At 37.1% G+C, this 23,059-nt stretch overlaps 1 protein-coding gene across 4 annotated transcripts in view; it reads left to right on the plus strand.

Annotated features, from left to right (window-relative positions):
* Positions 1 to 23,059, plus strand: part of LOC149784054 (uncharacterized) — a 67,860-nt gene that overhangs the window by 40,063 nt on the left and 4,738 nt on the right. For all 4 annotated transcript variants that reach the window (XM_089932150.1, XM_089932151.1, XM_089932149.1 and 1 more), the window contains exons 4-7: positions 844 to 935; positions 1,684 to 1,886; positions 14,601 to 14,666; positions 16,042 to 16,117. In XM_089932150.1, the coding sequence (XP_089788276.1) occupies positions 844 to 935; positions 1,684 to 1,886; positions 14,601 to 14,666; positions 16,042 to 16,117 (437 nt within the window). The remainder of the gene's footprint in view (positions 1 to 843; positions 936 to 1,683; positions 1,887 to 14,600; positions 14,667 to 16,041; positions 16,118 to 23,059) is intronic.

The raw sequence follows: 23,059 nt of genomic DNA on the forward strand, positions 1-23,059 counted from the left end.
AGAGACACAAACGCATACGATGTTGAAATGTTTGGTATTATGCTATTTCGTTCCACACAGCATGGTCAATTTTATCCTATATGCAGGCCTAGCTCAGCACATTTTTAAATCAGCGTCATTAAATATAGCTAAAGCTACTTGACTAGTTTTAAATGCTTTGTGTGAAACAAATTATATACTGTTAGCTACATTTAATGACGCTGACCTGAAAAATGACTGTGCTACAGATAGGATAAAATTCTCAATGCTTTGTGGAATGAACTATAAGAGAAAGCACTGATCCATGCACATATACTAGAGACCTATACTCTTCATAGCCTCCCAACTCTCTTAACAACTACGGAAAGCTTTGTAACAGTCATAAAAGTGTTATATTAAACATGCTTTATCTAATTTTGTTAAGCATCACCATTGTGTACCTGTTGAATCAAAAATATGCCTACACTATTTAATGACAAATAATGCACTTACCAACCAGAAGGAATCATTTATCCGTCAACACATTAATCCATAAGCGAATTTCAATGTTGCACTTGCCATATTGGGCAAGCCGCTTGGGGAGACAAATAATATAAACCCTTAACTTCGATGTCCTTTACAAATTTTAATTTGATTAGATTAGCATCAAAAGTGTGAAAATTAGAAAATAACAGATTTATGTTGATTTGCATAAGGGACCTAGGATAGTCTCACAGATGCTGCCTCATTTTAAAAGATAAAATTCATTCAAAGTAACTTTTCTGTTCCTTTTTTCTTTCTTTTCAATGATAATATTTTTTAATCATCATTAAATCATATGAAATATTTATTGCCATCATTTATGATGACTAAATTTTTATATAGGGGAATTAGGACCTCCCAAAGATTCTGTTAGTGAGGAAAAGCGACCATTAGTGAGTGACAATGAAATCTCGCTACAGATGGATCAAGAATTGGTAAGCTGAACACATATTTGAGAGTGAATCTTTTATTATCGAGCGAAGATCATTCGATCTAAAACTGGCCACAGAATGTTGTCAAGACAGAAACTTCAACTAGTTACATTTACGTTATCATTTATAGATATAGTCAAAACTAAGAAAGACATTACAGACTAGTCTTCTCATTTTCTTAAGAATTTTCATTTCAAAGAAAGGAACTTTATATCCATTGGCAATACTATGTTCTTTGGTGTGAATTTTATCGATATCCTTCAAGCAGATGGAATGCGCAAGCGTACTTTACATGCTGACTGTAATGTATGCAAGGACACCACCCACATATATACAGTTCAATACTGTTTGAGTTATCCCCCTTTTATGGACTGTTAATGGAAGGACATGTACCAGTGTTTCCACATGTTAATACCTTGACAAAAACAACAAACAAACCGACCCCCTACCCCACCACTCCCCAACAAAACAAATACGCGATATTAGGTTATAAATTGCTCTTTTAGCAATACATGTGATCATTGGTTCTATTTTTGTAAGGTGTTGAAGGAGTTTTCTCGACCTTGATATTAAGTTATAGCGGAAATAAAATTTAAAAAAAGAAAATGAAATGAAATAAAATAAAATAAAATAAAATATAAATGATAATAACGATTGACAAAGAAATTTCATTTTATAAATTTGCAGGTTTGTTATCAAATGTTTAAAGTATCTTTAATTACAGATATTATTTGATTGTTCTCGTTTGTAGCAAAAGGATGGACGACGTGACATGGATCATTGCATGCACAACAGAGAAATATTTAATGAACCAAAAGTTACGTCAGACCCCAATGCACACCTACTTGCGCACAGAGAGGGATTTCTTGACAGAAGCTCCATTATAGGTCCACTAAAAATACTTGCATGTTCCCCAACTCCACCTGCCATGGAAAGTCACGATTTCTGTGACAGGTAATGTAATGTGGCTTTTATATATACCAGTTGCAATGATAATATTAGAAATATAGTGAACATATTTTTGTTCAATTTATCGAGGTAAAGATGATACGTAAAAAACAGAATGTGTTTTCTTTGTAAATACGTGTTTGATGCTTCTACAAAAATTACTTTTTCGACCGGAAATTCACAGGAGCCACTTATCGTCATTTTCGTGGTTAACATAATACCGCGATGACTATGGGGTCAACTGACTCATTAAAAGTTTCCCATTCATATGTTTCGCATTCCCATGTTTCAAAGTCATATTTTGTTTACCATTCATACGTTTCCTATTCACGTGTTTCAAATGTATATGCTGCTACCCATTGATACCTTTCCCATTCATATGTTTCATACGTTTCCCATTCATATGTTTCCTACATTTCCCATTCATATGTCTCCTACGTTTCCCATTCATATGTTTCATACGTTTCCCATTCATATGTTTCATACGTTTCCCATTCACATGTTTCTGATTCATGTGTTGTTTCTCAGTCATACGTTTCCCTTTCACATTTGTCAAGTTCATATGTTGTTTCACATTCATACGTTTCCCATTCACATGTTTTCCATTCAGATGTTATTTCCCTTGGGCACTGGTACAGGTACATTGGATCCTTACGGGATTGAATACCACGCTCACTCCCCCACCAGTCTCCAAACTATGGGTACAATAGTGTGATGATTGCACAGGATTACTGGTCGGAAGTATTCGTCGATGAAGTCAACGGCCAGGTTGAAATGGCTCCAAGATGAGCTCAGCGACCATGTGCTCAGGGCCAGAGCGTGCCACACTATATCAGTGAATTTCAGATCAGGTAATCCAGTCTGGAGAGGAATGGGCCTCACCAGGCTGTATCTTGCTCTTGACACACCACATGAAGACAACTAACAATTCTTTCATACCGGAATGGTCGCAGCCCTGGTCAGCAAAGACCGTGCCTTTCGCTGCATACCAGGACGGAGGTGACAATTATAATACTGGTACCCCCACTACAAAGATCCGTGGGAGAGGCAACATTGTCATCGCTACATGGAAAGTTAGGACACTGATGTGGTAAAGTTGAAAGAACTTACACATGAGCTGGAGAGGTACAGCTAAATCACTATTGGTCTCTGCGAAGTGCGCTGGAAAAACATCGGCGAAATAACAACAGATGAAAGGCATATGCTCTACTTTTCAGAAGAGGGGACAAACACAATCATGGCGTTGGATTTCGTGCCCACAAAGGCACTGTGAACAGCATTATGGGCTGCTGCCCATTCTCAAGCAGCAAGCAGACTTATTACCATCCGCCTGAGGGCGACTCCCTTCAACATCACAATTATACAGGCATATGCATCCACATCTAACTATGATGGCAACGAACTGGATAATGTTTACAAAATACTGTAAAATGTCATTGACAACTCTGATAACTCACACAAGCAGAAGGGCATTCTATTTGTACAAGGAGACTTGAATGCAGAGGTGGGAGTTGATTCACAGACAAACTGGCAAAGCACATGTGCACCCTTCTTCAATGCAGAAAGAAATGAAAGAGGACACAGGCTCTTCGAGTTTGCTGCCTGTGGCAATCTTGTGCTAGCCAACACGTTTGGCCCTCACAAAGCATTCAGAAGATGGCCCTGGTACATACCAGATGGACAACATCACAACCAGATTGACTTCATCGTGGTGAAAAAACGATTCTGCACAGGACTGAATATTGCCAGAATACGAAGTTTTCCAGGAGCAGATATTGGAAGTGACCATGATTTATTAGTTACAACGTTTTGCCTCCACATGAAGATAATCACAAAGCATAACCAATCAAGAATCAAACTTGACTTTAAAAAATGTAATGTTCCAAAAGTTGCAGAAGCCATCCTAGTAATCATAATTGGTAAATTTGCACCTTTGATAACGCTTGACAGCCAAGACATTGACACCGATTCCTTGACAACCACATTCAACAAAGCTGTGACTAGCACAGCTAGCAAGATCATTGGCAAATATCGTCGAAGAAAGAAACATTGGATCACAACAGATGTTCTTGAACTATGCGACAAAAGAATAGAACAGAAAAAGGGGAAAAAGACATCACGAAGGAGCTAGAAAATACAGAGAAAGAAGCAACATGATCAGGAAAAGCACAATAAAGGCAAGGAAATCATGGATATAAATATATGGCTGCAATCGAAGACAGTCTGAGTAGAAATGATAGCAAACTGGCATATCAACTGGTGCAAGATCTCACAACCCATACATAAGGGAAAACTACCACCATCCAAGACAAATCAGGAAAATGCCTCAAAGAAGATCAAGAAATCCTCAAGCGATGGAAAAAATACTGCTCAGAATTGTACAATCATAAGACCCAAGGAGATACAGCAGTACTAAATTGCCCTCAGGCAGAATAAGCTGATGATAACCCATTATTTGTGAAGAAGTAGAAATTGCAGTTAGATTACAAAATAAACGAATGTCAGCTGGCGTTGACAAAAGATGCCAGCAGAGTTAATTCAAGCAGGTGGAGAAGATATATCCACAGTCCTGACAACACTCTGCAACAAGATATGGCAGGCAGGAGAATGGCCCACCACATGGACTCAACCCGTGGTCATCGTGCTCCCCAAAAAAGAAAACCTACAGCTATGCCAAAACAACAAAACCATCAGTCTGATAAGTCACCAGAGCAAAGTCATGCTGAAGATAATTCTGAACAGACTAGAGCCTCAAGCAGAGAAAAGCTGAAGAGTATGCAGTTTCCGAGCAGAAATGAATATCACAAAACAAATTTTCAATCTCAGACTCCTTTGCGATAAATACCTTCAGCATCAGCAAAATCTATACCATGTTTTTATAGATTTCAAAAAGGGTATGGCATGCGGCCTTATGGGTAACTATGAGGAAGTACAACGTCATCTCAAACCTAGTGCATCTTTATGACAAAGCCACCAGTGCTGTCCTCAGCAACGGCATCAGATGATATTGATTTCGAACAACATTTATATTTTGACAGGGATGTATACTGTCACCTACACTCTTCACAATTGTCCTGAAAAGGCTCATGGAGGATGCCTTGCATGGCCACAAGGGCTTTGTCAGCATCGGAAGAAGAACAATCACCAACATTCGCTTCGCATATGATATTGGTGGTTTAGCAGGAGATGAAAAAGTACTGGATGACTTGGTTGACCGCATCGACGGAAACTCTACAGCATACTGTATGGAGATTAGCGCCGAAAAAACCAAACTGATGACAAATAACACCAACGGCATCAGTGCAGAAATAAAGTTCAGTGGACAGAAGCTGAAAAGAGTCACAAAGTACAATAGATCAGTTATCATAGATGAGGGCTCCAAACCAGAACTACTTTGCAGGATGGTCAAGACAATAGCAGTAAAAGCAATGTTGTGACCAATATGGAAAGATAACAAGATTGTGTTGGTTCCAAAATAAGGCTGATGCGCTAAATGGTCATATCCATATTTCTATACGCTTGTGAAACATGGATTCTCACATCAGGTCTACACAGAAGGATTCAAACCTTCGAAAGGAGATGCAACCGCAAGATCTTGGGCATCTCATACATTGGCCATGTAACCAACGAAGACGTCCACAACAAGATCCAAACGAGCCACCAAATCCTATGAAGATCTCTTGGCCACTGTAAAAAAGCGTAAACTGAAGTAGTACGGCCATGTCTCAAGATCATCTGCACTGGCAAATACAATCTTGCAAGGCAATTGCGATGGTACAGAAGAAGAGGCAGACAGGATAAGAGGCGGTAAGACATCATTGAGGAGTGGACAGGCGACATTTGTTTTTGTTTTCACTCAAATTTCTCCAATGGATGAAGACCATCATGCATGTTAAACATAACATATATGCGTAGCATTTAGACCCATTTATAACATTTTTCGTTAGAAATTATCCACCATGTACAAGATTCTCCACCTTTTCTGCAGATTGCATTTTCTCATTCTCTTAGCTAGTGTTAAAGTGTTCGGTTTTACTATAATTCTATAGGGGCCCCGAGTGGCCGAGTGGTCTAAAGCGCTCACCGTTCCGGATCACTGCCATCTCACCTCTGTCTGCGTATGTTCGAGTCCAAGGCTCGGTTAGCGTGGGTACGTGGGAAAGCCTGCCAGTAGCTTCTCGTGGGTCGGTGGTTCTTTCCTGGGTTTTCCAGGGTTCTTCCTCCACCAGTTATACTGGCCGCCATATATGGCCTATCTTGTGCTGAAAAAATGGCGTTAAACCCTAGAACAACAACAACTATAATTCTATATGAAGTAAATCTACAATAGCATTGACTTTTTCCTGTTTGCACAAAGGACCGTCTGAATAATACCAATGTCGCAGGATCATTTTATTACAACAATCATCCATGGTTGTTTAAATTTCTTCGTAAAATCCAAATCCGTATCTTCAGCTAATACCTTCTAAGTTACATCAGTGTCCCCTTTGCATTCATGATTATAGACTATTATTTCCCAGTACAGCTATGATTTTAGACTAATACTCTCAATTCCAACCAGGATCTTAGACTAACCTTATTCATTCAAGCTAGGATCTTAGACTGGTATCTCAAACAGGATCTTAAATTGATGACCCTAATTCCAATCAGAAATTCAGACCAATGACGCTCATTGCAACCAGGATCTCTTAATAATCTTCGTTACAATCAGGACCCCAGACTAATGCTCCCATCCCAATCTGGATCTCATAATAATGCTCCTTATTATATATGTCATAGTGCGAACTAAACCTACATCGGTGGTAGACAAATTATATCGTCACAGTGGCCATATCACGTCTGTAACTACTTTTTCCCCATTGAGGAAATATATCTTCCTTTATGTAGGTTTTTCAAATTTGTATTTCCATATTCAGACATGCATTTTCTTCTTCTGTTCTGTCTATCACTCCCTCTACATCGGATGTTTAGATCGTAACACGTGTCATAGGTATAACGTCTAGTTACAAAATTGTAAACACTGAGAGGCCATCAATACATGTCTAAAACCAAACTTAAAGACTTGAAGTATTAATTTTTCTTATAGTTAGTTTTTTAAAATATATATAACATGAATCATGGAAACTGTAAGTGACTGAACTTATACGACCTGTTACTATGCATCACTCAGACAGTATTGTATACCTGAAATACTCCATGACATACGGTGCATATATTTATTCTTAGCAAAATAAAACTCTTGATTAAATATAGTGATACAATTTTAAGGAACAATTATAACTCGCTTCATCTTGGTGTTTGAAAGTGTTGATCAATTGGGTTTTCTGAAGTATTGATAAATTGGGTGTTTCAAGGTATTGATACATAGGATGTTTGGAAGTATTGATAAATTAGATGTTGACTAGTGCTGACTTGTTGAAAACCGAAACTAAGCGACAATCGAAAATTAGATGCAACGTCTGCTACCTTGACAGACTGCAGGCATGACAAAGGCCACGCACAACCTCACGTATAAACGTAGAAATAAACAAAATAAAGAACACAAACCATTACAAATAAACTCAAAATCATTACAATATTTTGTTTAAAGACGTTACACTCAGAAGTCTGTCATGTACAACCGTTACATACAATTTCATTATTATCCTACGCAATCAGTATCAATCAGTGCAATAATAGGCTTAAAACAAAAATCTCTTCAGTTTCATGCAATAGGGTCATCAATGTGGCAAATTCGATGATATGTTTAAGCCAAAGTTTTAAAGATCACTGTCCTAATGTGTAAAATTCAGGTATTTCTTTTTATCGCTGTAATAATGCAGCTATCAATCGCACTGGCATACAACCGAGCAAATACATGCTGGTCGACGGGTGTCATTAACAAATATATACCTAAAAGAAAATCTACGTTTCTTTTGAGTAGGTAAAAGAAAATATCCCATTCTTGAAGTGGAAACATTTTGTGTTTCTTCAGTGGCTTCTCTACTCTTGAAACACAATGTTTCCACCTTGCCCGTGAAATACTTCGGCATATCTTCTCTAAAATGCGCAAATGTTTTCTATTTATTGCAACCAGAATCTGATAATAATGTTTTGAGTAACGATCAGGGTCCAAGCAAGACGATATACAACTTTTTCCCATTTTAAATATAATGTCAGCCTAACGTTTCCTATTCCAAGCAATATGTAAGTACCTTTTCGCATCCAAACAGGATCTCAACTTTTATGGCCTAAATCCTAAGCAAAATGTGAGACTACGTATTCCCATTCTTAACAAGATCTAAGACTATTATCCATTATTCCAGTTAGGACCTATGACTAATATTCTCGATTCCAGTTAAGAGGATATACTACCTTTTGCCATTCAAAACATAGTCTCAGACTAATATTGCCCTTTCAAATCATAAACTTAGACTAATGGTTCTAATTACAAGAATTTAAGACTAATATTCTGCATTACAAAAAGGATCCTTGACTGACATTCCTTATTCTAATCAGGATCTCACACTATTGTTCCTTCTTGCAACTCTGATCTCAGACTATCATTCCTCTAATTGAACTGAGATAAAAAAAGTGATGTCCCTCGTTGCGATTCGGATCATATACTAATGTTCCCAATTCCAAAGACCTCAGGTTAATATTCCTAGTTACAATCAAAGTCTTATACTAATGTTTCCAGTTCCATCTAGGATCTCTGACTAACTATTCTCATTATCTGACAAATATTTCCCATTCCAATCAGAATCATAGATACATGCTCCCCATTCCAGGCAGGATATCTTACCCTTTGCCCCATGCTAATCAGGAACACACCCTAATTGTCCCATTCCAGACATAATTTCTGCCTAATGTTCTACATTCCAATTAAGATCACAGTCTAATTTCTCTAAATGCAAAGATATGTGACAAAGTTTACCCATTCCTGATTGGACTTCAGTATAGTGTTCCTCCATCCTATCAGGATCTGAGACTCCTGATCCTCATTCCAATCAAAATCGCATATTAATAATTGAAATGAGACTCGAAGACTAATGTTCTCCATTAGAACCAGGGACTCAAACTAATATTTGCCTTTATAGACATGACCTCAGCTTAATGTTCCTAAATATAATCAGGATCTAATGCTAATGTTGCCAATTCAATACGTATCTCAGATCAAGGTTACCCATTCAGTCAGTATCTCCGACTAATGTTTCCCATTCAGTCTGTATGTCAGACCAATGTTCCCCGTTCAATCAATATCTCAGTATAATGTTCTCCATTTAAATCAGGATCTTTAACTAATGATACTAACTACAAGGATTTAAAGATTGCATTTTCCGTTCATAGTGTTATGCCAGAATAATCTTCCGCATTGAAATCATGACCTAAAACTAATGTTCCTCATTACAACCACGGTCTCAGACTAGTGCCCTTCACTGTATTTATTGACCCGGACTAAGAAGCTTTGTTTATATTCAGTGTTATAATAGTACGACATAATTATTTTTCTCACATGCTGCACAAATTTCAAGGCAACATTAACTATTTTATGCATAATTTGTGAAGCGGAATTCGAAACCGTAAAAAACCCAATAAAAAAGCAAATAATTTGTTTGGAATCCTTTTCCAAAACCATTTTTGCTTTCATTTAGATTATGAACTGGCTTTTTGTAGCGCTTAATTTTATTAAATGACTGTATTCCCAACAAAGTCAACCTAGTCCACTTTGTTAAGCTTGTTTAGTTCCCAGGAGATTCTCTGTTACGGAATTCATATGATCAAGTAGTGACGTGCAGGTTTAAAATTGTGTTTAAATTACACTTTTTGAAGGAAAATACATTTTGGGTCGAGCGCAAATTTACGAGTTATTGAGAGCACCTGCTGTACCTTTTGTTTTGCCAACCCTTACGTTAGTTACTTATTGGCTGTGTAAGCACCATATTGTGAAACAAATGTTACGGTTTCAAGGTGAAAGAAGGACATGATGCATATCAAAGTGAGGCCAATAAGTGACCTCACTTTGATATAAAGTCCTCCTGTGGGCATAGTGCAGGAGATGAGACTTGCAAAGAGTGAAACTTGCATTAATAGTGGAATATAGTAGTTTATAGTTGAATGGCATGGCGAGTACAGTTTTGTTTTTGGGAAAAGTGTTGAACTCCAATTTGCGTGCGGCAAACGTCTTTTAGAAGAAAAATTCATCAGGCATTAGCGGTAGATGGTAGACGCACGATTTTAAAAAAGGTCTAAAAAGTTGGTAGACATTAATTAATAACTGACGAAACAAGTCGACGTGGAGATAAAATTCAAGCTGGCTAAGAATGATTGGCACGGTCGGATCTACAAATATCTTCTTTAGTATGTGGTGTGGGGGTTAGCTAAACAAGTGGTTTGTTGGACAGAACCCTTGATGCTTAGCTCAGGAGGGAAGGCTCCCTGAATTTACGGGATTTTAATAATCTCAATTAACAGTCAAACTGAATGAAACATTCTCTAGGAGACTCCCCAGACTCGTTAGCAGCTTTCTTTAGGATGGATGGGTTGGATTGAGTGCAGGCTTGGGCAACTCATTGCTCTCCCACTCCCTGGATCCGTTATTGACAAATCTGGCTAGAAAAGCATATATTTTTTGCCTTCATGTTTATAAGCAAGTTGATGAATAGACCTAATATAAAGGTACCCTAGAAAGTTTAGGTTTTCTGAGTACATGATTTATGTGCCACACATTCGTGCAAAATTGACAGTAACATATGAAAATAATTATTATTTCCAAGCCAGAGGAAACTTGCTTTAACAGTCCACCACTATATGCGCACACATGGACACGCACTGACACTCTGGCAACTTCTGAGTTTTTAATGAGCTTTTATAGAAGCTACACGTATATTTTATTTTATCCTAGTACGAATATAAATATTCAAGAAGAGATGAAACTAAAAAATCTGGCAAGGATGAGAATAGATAACAAAAATTTTACAATAAATATTAAATCGTTTTTACATTTTTTTAAAACCTGTATTGAAACCAATTGGCGGTAAAAGGCACTTGTTCACTGTCCCCGTCTTGTGATTTTACTCCCTCTAATTATCATATTGAGCGCCTATTATACCATCCACACCAGTCCATGCATTGAAACTCCAAGGAGTGAACCACGTTTTAATTGGCTTAATATTAAAATGAAACAGGACATGTGTGAAAGACAACTTATATCACACATTTTGAGATGTATGATCCCTATTTGATGTAGATATTTTTGCCCTAAATTTCGAACTTCTTAAATATTACCCAGGCCAGTTTCGTTAAATTTGACCGAGTTATGGTTTCTCATTGACAGAGTAATAGTTTCTGTTTGACAGAGTTATAATTCCAGTTTGAATGAAAAGTTTGCTTTGCACATTAAACCAAGTAAGCTTCTGTTACGCCATGCATGCAGGGACACCCGTTGTATCAAAGTATATTTTTAATCTATTTTATCATTTCTATTCCCAGCGTTATTAGTGAAGAAAAGGAAATATGGAAATAAACATTTAAAAAAAATATTGGGACCGCTACGGCGGCTAAGTGATTAGATCGTCTACCTCTTATGCGGGAGGTCGTGGGGTTTTGAACCCGGCCGACTCATATCAAAGACATCTAAAGATGGCACAAGCAGCTGCCTCGTTAGGCGCTCAGCATGAAAAAGTTAGTGTTAGGACTGATTAGTCTGGTGTCAAGATAATGTTAATGGGAGTGACGCCCCAGACATCGCAGTGATATGACTGAATTGTTTTCAAGCTACATTAAAAATCCAGATGTCACATCCACCCATATACACATACATAACTATTGGTTTACAATCCATACACTGATTTTGTAATCAGTCACACATATTAAGTATGAGGAATTATTTCATGTGAGTTATGTTTTGTTTCACCAGTTCACAATGTCATATCCACCAACTTAATCAGATCATAATGTCATATCCACCAACTCAACCAATCACAATGGCCTATCCACCAACTCAACCAGTCACATTGGCCTATCCACTAACTCAACCAGTCACAATTGCCTATCCACTAACTCAGCCAATCACAATTGCCTATCCACCAACTCAAACAATCGCAATGGAATATTTACCAATTCAACCATTCGCAAAGGCTTATCAACCAACTTAACCAATTACAAAGGCCTATCCACGAATCAATATGAATACAATCAGATCTCCGCTGTTACACATACAGTCCTGAAAGCGATCGCCCAGCGGTCATGTTCTGGTAACCTATGTTATTACCATAACTGCTAATTTTATCAACCAATCATATGAAATCTTATATATTCGCGTTTGCAGACTGGGTAGTGTAGATTAAAAACATGAATGTGTACCGAACGATTTGATTCACTGTCATATTTGTGAAATCTCCATTTCCAATCGCTAATTAAAAGCTCACTAGAACATGACCTTTAAGGGGTCGTCGTCAGATCTTCACGTAGGACAGCGGAGATCTGGTTTTAGTCAGATTGATTCACAATGGTCCATCCTCCAACTCAACCAATACCAATGGCTTATCCATCATCTCAACCAATTACAGTGGCATATCCACGAACATAATCAGATCGCAATGTCCATTCACCAACTCAACCAATAACAACGGTTCATTCACCGACTCATCCAATTACAATGGCAAATCCACCAATTCAACCAATAACAATGACTCCTTCATCAACTCAGTCAATCACAATGGCCAATACACCAACTCAACTAATAACAACGGTTCATTCTCCAATGCAACTAATCTTCCATCCACTACATTTATACAGTATCTAGGAGGATATACAGACAGACATAAAACGTGTGTGTGTATTTTAGAAAACACTAGCAATTAGGTCTCACTGGACAGTTTATCTGGTGAATTTCATCCGACAATGACCAATTACAGAAAAATGAGAATAATATTACACTGAAGATACAAATAAAAACAAACTAATGATTTTTATAGAAAGCATACATGTGAGATTTTGACTGCAGTAATCAGGTTAATTCCTGATGCAACTGGTGGTTTTTATGCTGAACCAACACTGCCACCAACCACTAAATTTTACATTCATTTTTGACAAGAAATAGCTATTTTTAATATTTTTATGTGACAAGGCAGCTAAAAGAATCAGTATGTGCCTTATGCATGAATAAAGTTCACTAGTACTATAACAAATTAGCATACTTTTCATCACCCCTCAACCATCTAGATTTTTAGATGTTTACCTCTGTAGGAGACACACATAAATACTTAAGCCAAGTCGACAGCTCATTTGCAGCCCAAGTTACGCATTTGATCTCCAATGCTCATCTAACTGTGACAGGCAGTCACCAACAAGCCAACCTGTTTCCAAGCCTAACTCAAAGTAAATCTAAACCGCATTATATATTCAGCTTATGTGTGAATTTATAAATGCTAGGATTGTGATAAATAGGTTCATGCCTTCTACCTTAAAAATTAGGAGGTGTCAAAATCCGAAACTATCCAGTGAGACCTTAAGAGATGCCACGAGCAAAATAACTTAACATTTAAATGACCTTATCTCAAACTCTAAAATAATCTGTCCGTCTATGTCTGCCTGTCTCGGTCTCTCGTTATCTCTCTGTCTGTGTTTCTTTCTCTCTCTCTTTATATATATATATATATATATATATATATATATATATATATATATATATATATATATATATATATATATATATAAATGAAGAAATTAAAATGCATGGCACACCTTTGTATCTTTTATCAATGCATTCATATGCTACAATTAGCACACCGTACACATGTACAAATATCTTCGAAGATTTACGTGCCAAAGAAAACTTCATACATTTGCAAATCAGTTCACATGACACAATTTAAATAAGTTGGTATACATGCATAAATAAGTAAATCTCTACATTTATAAAGACTATTAACAGTGATTTCTATATTGCTTTTTCCGTGCTTCCATTCCTGTCAGACAGTGTTTATTACAGCAATGAACAATAACCCATTTACATGTACGAAATATGCACACCAAGTGTATATATGTGCATGTGCAAATACACATGCCTATACATTAATACTGTGTGAACATGTGCATCTCTACTGATATGCAAATCAGAAGTGGGTGTGGTTTAATCCAGGGATAATTTCATATTTGGGTGTATCAAACCTATGTTAGTGGACTGGAAACAATGTGGTGTTTTTCTCTAGTAGAGTTGGGAAATAATAGAAACAGAATGACGTAATTAGAAAATGTTTTCAGAAGACATGAACGCTGTTACCAATATAGTGAATCTGAATATATTGGTTCTAGATGTAAAGGCAAAATTCTATGCCAAATAGCAACAAATTGTCAGTAAGAGATTAAAATGTACCATGGTCATAATGTATATTAGGGCCACACCAATTATGACTTATATTATTCAGTAAATCACGAGTTGTGGAGAGAACACGAAATTCATAAAGTATTTTCCAGTGAGAACGTAGAGAGATGCCTCTGGATCCTACTGTTGGATAACGGCTAACTGTAGGAAGAAAACATGGATGAGTTGATCACAGTCTGATGACATTAGATGTCTAAGTGTTGACGGTATGTTCGTCATACCCATTCGTTTGAGGTTAAGGTTATTCTTTTCATAGAAAATCATAATTTACAGCTTTCTCCGAAACTGTTTTTTTTCTCCAATCTATTATAAATGTATGGTAGATGACCCAGCTTTGAATTTCTTACTTTCAGAATTACGACTTTGCAGAAGCAACAAAATACTGCATATTTCTGTGAACTTCAAAGAATGAATGCGACGTAAGTTTCAATATAAATTTAATATTTTATTGTTTTCTTTGATTTATTTATAGCTTGTCACAAGTTATGTTTCGTTTAGGAATTTTATATAATTTTATCAGGATTATTCTGGATTCACTTCATAATACTGTAAGTTCGTCTTACATCTTCATTTTTAACGTTGATAATAACAATGTTTTTTAAGTTTTAGAACTCCTTTTTGGCTTTGCTTCCTTCTGTTATTTAGTTTGTGACCATATAATCGAAACAACACTAATATATTAAAGATTACACTAATATGTAATCCATAACAGTTACACTAACACGTAAAATCTTACACTCCACAGTAAAAGGTACACAAATATGTTAAAGCTTACACTAATATCTTGAAGTTCACACTAATATATTAAAGCTTACACTAATGTGTTAAAGCGCACACTAATATGTTAAAGTTCAAATTAATTTCTAGCAGCTACACTAATACATTAAAATTGACACTACTCTGTAAAAGATACATAAAAGCTTACACTCCTCTGTAAATTTACATAAAAGCTGACACTCCTCTGTAAAAGTTATATAAAAGCTGACTCTCCTCTGTAAAAGTTACATAAAAGCTGACACTCCTCTGCAAAAGTTATATAAAAGCTGACTCTCCTCTGTAAAAGTTACATAAAAGCTGACACTCCTCTGTAAAAGTTACATAAAAGCTTACACTCCTCTGTAAAAGATAAAAGCTTGCACTCGTGCAAAAGCGTAAAATCCTTTGTAAAGGTTGCACTGATATGTCCAAGCTTGTAAAACAGACACTTGTCTGTAAAAGCTAAACTAATTTGTGGTTTTAAGTTTAAAGCCATTTCTCAGCGCTACAGGTGGAGGAAGAACTTGGGAAAACCACAGTAAGAACATGTTAAAGCTCACACTTATATGTTAAATATCAAACTAATATATATATATATATATATATATATATATATATATATATATATATATATATATATATATATATATATATATGCCGTTTAATATATCGGGTGGTCTCTTTGTTTTGGCGTATGGTCATAAGCCACATATCAGAAGAACTAGCCCGCCCAAGGTATCAGATTGTCGGCACGCAACTCTTTCAATATTAGTGTAAATAATTTTCTTAAGTTCTTAAGCTGTCGCAATATTAGTGATATACTTTTCAGAATTTGTCAGGCTCTTTCAATATTAGTATCAACCCGTTTCAGAACTTGTCAAGCTGTTTCACTATTAGTATCAACGTTTTTCAGAATTTATCAAGCTCTTTCAATATTAGTACCAACGTTTTTCAGAATTTATAAAGCTCTTTCAATATTAGTACCAACGGTTTTCAGAATTTGTCAAGCTGTTTCAATATTAGTATCAACTTTTCCAGAATTTGTGAAGCCGTTTATAATAGAAGGGGTAAAAGCCGTAAGGAATTGACTCTTGATAAAGGAGATATTTTGCAGGTCAGTGCTTACTTTTTATGATTTTTGCCCATTTTCATCTAATTTTGTCCCACTATTTCTCAGTGAAGAACCTTGCGTTGTGTTTTTGATGATACTTTGAAAAAAAACTGGGAATTTTGTTTGCGGGAGAAAAGGTAGAAGGGAAGAGGTGTAGTTCTAATGGAATATCTACCCTTCTCGAATAAAATATTGCATATACAGCGGCGGATCAACACCCCTTGATCTGCCCAGACCGAAATGGAAGGGGTAAGGATGGGTTAGGTCTCACAATGACAAAATCAGTACCCATCCTGTTTGACAATTTACCTAAATATTTTAAATAATAACATCCGTAGAACACAACCTCGGATTAATTAGTACATCCTACGCCTATGAGGCCACTTTGTTTTCGAGTTGAGTTTGCAGGATATGGAGTGACGAGACCACTGTTCCAATGGATTAGGCTCCTTCAGTGTAATTATATATATATATATATATATATATATATATATATATATATATATATATATATATATATATATATATATATATATATATCTGACTAGACATGTTAAAAATGATATCCTGGTTTAAATAGTTTCACAAAAATTTTAATATCATTATATCAAAATGTTAGTAATGGAAGAAACCATCTTAGAGATTGCAATACACGACATAAATATTTATCCTTTCGCAAAGCAAAAAAAAAAAAAAAAAATTACTCGACGTGGAGACAAAGTTTCATCCCAGGTAGATAACATCATAGCTTGTCACTATATAGGCAATATATAATTTTTGTTACTTCTTTCAAGGGTGTGGAGAAAATAATTGTGCTGATACTTGCGGGAGCATAAGAAGTTGCATGTTTTGATCTTTAAGCCTTGTTAACATGTTATCTGCATCATAATAGGGTTAAATAATGGTCTAAGGTAGCAGTTTTGGAACCGAGAAATATAATTATTATGCAGTGACTTTTGCTAAGATCATTTGCAACTTAAGTTGCGAATACCGCATTACAATCGTAACTCTTGTGGGCTGCGTACATTACAGTGAACAATTATGTCTCCATCCAATCCATGTCGTAACCAGCAAAAACTCCGAAGAAGTGTCATCTGTACGGTAAGAAAATGGTGTCTTACACGGAATAGAAATTAGTACAGCCCATCTAAACCAGATACAACAAGATTCAGCACAGAACTATTGCTTTGTCTGCATCAGTATATTTGGCGAATGTAAAAGTACGAGAGCGCTACTTGATTAGAGAAAGTAATTATCGATGGCTAGAGTGCAATAAAGTAGTGATTAATTCAAGCCCCGCGATCAAATGTAAACGCTACCTGTTCTACATAGGCTGCTATTGTCAATCACAAAATCATTGAGTGTGCTTGCCGCTCGATTCCCAGTATGGAAAGACTAATGTTGTAAAGTCGGATGATAAAGTTAAGAAATCGTCGACAGTTAACGTAATGGTCGAGTTCACAAGTAGGCTCAAATATGGACTTCATAGTGCATATTTAGTGTTGTGCTCGGCTCGACAGGTCAATGAAAGGCAGGATACATTGTATCTGGCTGTAATTTTGAAAGGTCCGTATCGGCAGGTTCCTGAAAAGACGACAGCTATATAAAGGGGTCTGACCGACGTCCTTGAAAGCGATTTGCACCATAAGTATTACAGAGCTAGTCTGGTCTTCTAGGTCGTCAACGGCGATAAGGGGAATCGTTGCTTCAAGTTGGACATCCGAAAAGGCGTTTAATTTATCTTGCTATCCTAAGGAAATGCAAGATACTCTTTCTGAAGGAGGTTTTCTTGAGATTAACGTCCTACTATAAGATTTATTTACAAGACCGACGATTTGTGATTAAACTTGTATAGAGTGAAATCGAAATAGATGCCCTATGGAAAAGGTAGGACAGAGACGCAATACAAAAGCGCAACGCGTGAAAGGGATAGAGAGCAAAGAGTTCTTGTCTACAGACAAAAATAGAGCAACAGCGACACAGAAACTCAGGAACGAAGTGAAGCGCCTTGCAGGGAAGATTGAACGACATAGTCAAAATAAGTAAAAATGACTATTGCCGAGATGGAATGTGACGTACTAGATTTTATTACTTTTTCTTGAGAAGAGGCACATCAGACGAGAATGCTCAGGTTATGAGTTAGACTCATTCTGACCAAAAAGAAAAATAAAGCAATTTCAGCTAGTCCGAAAACTAATGATGTTATAACTATACACATGTTGTGTAAATTTACGCCCAGAGACTTAAGACTGTACGTTCCGGTTGAACCTAATGGTGCCAAGAACGATTTCATCACACATATATATATATATATTCGCATTAGTCAGCATAATGTCCTACAGACAACCACAGTCTAAGGTAGTTACGACTGGCAGTTGCAAAGATGCTTTCAAAACGCATGTTTTGCATTGATCTCAGTGGTGTGTCAAGGTACAGGAAGTAGACGTAGCAGTTATAACAATAAATGGTACAATTGCACTTTACTATCTGATGGAAAACAATGTGTGCATCTGAGTTTAGAAAACAGAATTTGCCGTTAAAAGATGAATATATAAAGATGGATGATATGAATAATGTATTCTCGAATTCTAATGCGAACATGGAAGAATCGGTGCCAAATCTGAGTTAAAAGATTCTTTCCGATCGTTTACAGCCAAATGCTGTATTGAGACAGTTGCCACTTTACCGTAGGATTGAACCATCCAAGACATTTATAACCAAAACACAAACATTGGTCAGAAGGTTTTGTCAGGCAGTGGAAGATACATGTACCAATAATGTTCCTCGGAGGTTAAGATATTTAATTGACAAGCCAATTGACATTTAAAAGAACATTGTAGCCAGAGGTTTTAAACTTACTAATATATACATTTAAGAGAGGAACCGCCGACGAAAAATGGCTGCATCTGTTTGAAAACACCCTTTGACTCCATTAAAGCAGGACACCTATTGCCTTTTGCACTCACAATTACAATCTGCACAATAACAAATACATTGTGTTTGTAAACTCTATGCCAAGGTCGATAATAATTGAGGTGGTTTTAAATTAGTTAGGCATGAGACAAATTCGCGAGGCGCCCAACCCATCGAACAGCAGCTTGGAAGAGTTTGGTTACTTTCAAAGCGGAAATCAATCAGCAAGTATACCTTTGAGTAAGTATTGTTTCATGATATGTTGGTGCAATGTGAGAGTACTGTCCAGAGTAACACCTAGGTGTCGTACTGATTGTGTGACGTTAATGTTGGTGTTGCTGATATTTATTGTTTGAGGTGAAGGATGTGAATGAGAAAGTCTTTGTGTCGTAATCAGAATGGCTTCAGTTTTATCATCATTCATCTGCAGCTTGTTACATGTCATCCACGATTTCACATCAGATCCGCTGGCCAGACACCATCAGCAACACCAACCTGTGGCAGAGAACCTCCCAGCTTCCAGTAGAGGACGAGATCAAGAAGAGAAGGTGGGGTTGGATAGGATACGTAAGCCGTTAACCAACATTACCATACAGGTATTGAAATAGAATCCTCAAGGCAAGCGAGAAGGGGACAACCAAGCAACACCTGGCGACGCGACCTTGAGGCGGACATCACTAAGATGGGTCACACCTGGAGTCAGCTTGAATGGATGGCACAGGCCAGAAGCCTCTGGCGACCTTTTGTGGGCGGCCTAAACCCTGGTATGGGTGACGGGCGAAACTAACTAACTAACTAATGATTTCACACCAGAAATGCACCCCTCTACACCTTGGATGGTAGCATCAACTTCAGTTGGGTGGCTAGATTTTTATATTTGGGTGTTATCAGCGTACAGTTGGTGAGACACTGGATGATGATCTATGACACTTGAGAGCGGCTGAGTGTATATAATGAAGAGAACAGGTCCAAGAACAGACCCTTGTAACACCACAACATAGATCAACTGGGCTGGAGTATATTCCATTTGCAGACACAATTTGTGTCCATTTGACCAAGTACTACTTAAACCACAGTAAGGCTGTATCATGAATGCCAAATACATGCTGGAGACGGTGAAATAAAATATATCATGGTCTATTGTGTCAAATGCTGCAGACAAATCAAGGAGGGTGAGGACTGTAATCTTTCCGCTATGCAACGCAGAGAGAATGTCATTAACTACATTTAGAAGAGTAGTTTCAGTGTTGTGGGCGATATGCAGATTGTACATTGCTAAAAAGACTGAATTCAGATGAGACACAAGCTGGGATAGAACAACCTTTTCTAAGATATTTGTATATGAATGGGATATTAGAAACTGGACAGTAGTTCTTTAAATCGCTATGGTCTAGTGTTGGCTTCTTCAGTAGAGGCTCAACAATGACAGTTTAAAAAATGATGTGAATTACCCTGATGAGAGAGAGGTATTAATAGCATCATTTAGTGAAGACAATACTGGATCTAATCACTCAAGCAGCAGTGATGTTAGAATTAGATCAAGTTCACATGCCTTCAACAGGATTGTACATACGAAATCTATAGAGACAGGTTCAAATGCTGCTAATGGTTGCCGCTCACATTCTGTATCCCAACTGTATGGTGACGACGAGTCACTTGAAAATTGTGATGTCAATTTTATCTCCAATAGTTTGTACTTTGTCACGAAAGAAATCTGCAAACATGTCCGGAAGGTCGACTGGAGAGAAGGTAGTTGGAAGTTGTGTAGATTGGTTCATTGACATTAGCTTGTTAGTAATCTCGTAGAGCTCTTTGCAGCTGGAACTTTCCATGATCTTAGTAGTGTAGTGGGCTGATTTCGCTGCATGGACTATATTTGTGACATTCTTCTTCTCGGCTTCATAGATTTGCTTATGAATAATGAGTCTGGTGGAAAGCCAAAGCCTTTCAGCTTTACGGCGGTCTCTTTTAGCAGTGCGAATCTGGTCCCTAACACTGTTATACCATGGAGAACACTTTTGAAATGATACTCTGCACTTGGTGGCTGGGGCATGTTTGTCGAGCAATGAACGCAGGCAGTTATCGAGTTGTTCTGCTGTAGGAGGTAAGCAAGTTGTTAGGTTTTCTTGGATGTCATGCATTAGTTTGGTTCTATTTATCATACGGAGGTTTCTCTTAGCAGCAGATAAAGGTGGAGGGTTAGAGACTGATAAGTCAGGACGGCATATAATGCAGACGTGATCTGATGCAAGTTCATGGGATACCAGGGAGGACCGTATAATGTTATCATCAGGTCTAGGAAGAATGCAGTCTAAAATGTAAAGACGTTTGTGGGTGGGTTGGTTAACTGACTGTTGGAGGTTGAAAACATTAATGTAATCTATGAGGTTTGATGTGTTTGGGTTTCCGGGACAGTCAATCAGATTGCCACCTATCGAATTTCCATACTCCAGGAGATTCGGAAACTGCTCCAAAAAGAGAGATTCAGTCAGCTTGTTTTTTTTTCTACTAGGAGGAGGGCGGCAGAAAAAATGGACTGACCTTTGCTCCATTGTGAGTGTGGTTTGGACTAGTTCAAACGATGTGTGGTCGAAATTGAATGTTGTGGTGTGGTTAAGACGTTTGATCATGGAGTTCTTTGTGATGACAACAATTCCACCTTCGCGAGAGTTACGGGAGAACGACTATATATTAACTAATTATATTAATTATATTAGTTGGAAAAGATAAGAATTTCCTTTAGGTGCAGGGAAATTAATATCCTGCTTTGAAAAAATTCGCCCGCGCCCGAAATAAAAAAAATGATTTGCTGTTTATATCTTAGACCGTTATCTACAAGCCCTAACATGCTTTGTAAGTGTGCAAGCTGCATTCCCCTACAGTACATACTTTGTTCAGTTAACTTTACATATTCTGCATCTAAGAATTGGGATGATTTTTACCTTTAGATTCATATTCCTACACAATAAATAGTTTTCAAAAAAGAGGTAATTTTTTTTCTTCTTTTTATTCAGATGTATCCAAACTGAAAATAGTGATAACATACCGTCATGTTATTTATCTATTATATGTCTGAATTATTGTAAGGTATTAAAAATATTTATGTATGTGATATCACTTAACGAACGTTACGTATTATTGCATTGCTTTCGTTTAGTGTGTTCATGTTGCAATATCATATTCTGCATAAACTGTGATCATCTCCGAAATTTGCTATATTTTATTTCTTCGCTGTATGTAATATTGTTCGCCTACTCTTTCATGCTATAAAATGCCATGCTGTGATTGTTTAGAAAGTCGTATGTGTGCATGTAAGTTTTACATCTTTCTATTTGTAATGCCTGCTAGTTGTAATCAGACCAGTAATTAGGCACTACATCAGAATTAGAATGTCAAGTGGGGAAAATCCTACGCTTTGAAAACCACATCACACGCAATTCACACTGCATTTCTGCGATCTTTTTTTATCAATTGGCTTAGGGCAGAATATGAAGATTTTAGCTAATACATAGGATGAAAAATTATTTGCTGAGATTGATCACATGGCGGGCGACGCTACAAGGCAGCAACCAGCAGACGTCACTATATTCCTATAATGTCATAATGAAGAACCTCTGAACAACCTTACAGACTCTGGTTTTAACATTGTTTTACTTTTAAAATTTCAGTCTGTAGTAATAGATATAACGAAGGATCTAGTTCACGTGCTACTGTATTAATGAGCCAAGACAATTTATGCAGCTTTAGACAACCTTCCGGCACGAACATATTCGAAATGAGTATGAGCTCTGGGGAGGCGGGTAAATTGAAAGTGAAACAGGGAGTAGAAAACGGAAAACGAAGGGTCTTAATGTGGACCACTGTGCAGATCATAAGCGTTTACCCTACGAATTTCGCTTTCGTGCAGAGTATACGCGTTACCCTACAAATTTCGCTTTCGTGCAGATTATAAGCGTTATCCTAAGAATTTAGCTTTCGTGCAGATTATACGCGTTACCTTACGAATTTCGCTTTTGTGCAGATCATAAGCGT

The sequence above is a fragment of the Sinohyriopsis cumingii genome, chromosome 14 (genome assembly GCF_028554795.1).
Source record: "Sinohyriopsis cumingii isolate HCF-2022 chromosome 14, ASM2855479v2, whole genome shotgun sequence".
NCBI classification, from domain to species: Eukaryota; Metazoa; Mollusca; class Bivalvia; order Unionida; family Unionidae; genus Sinohyriopsis; species Sinohyriopsis cumingii.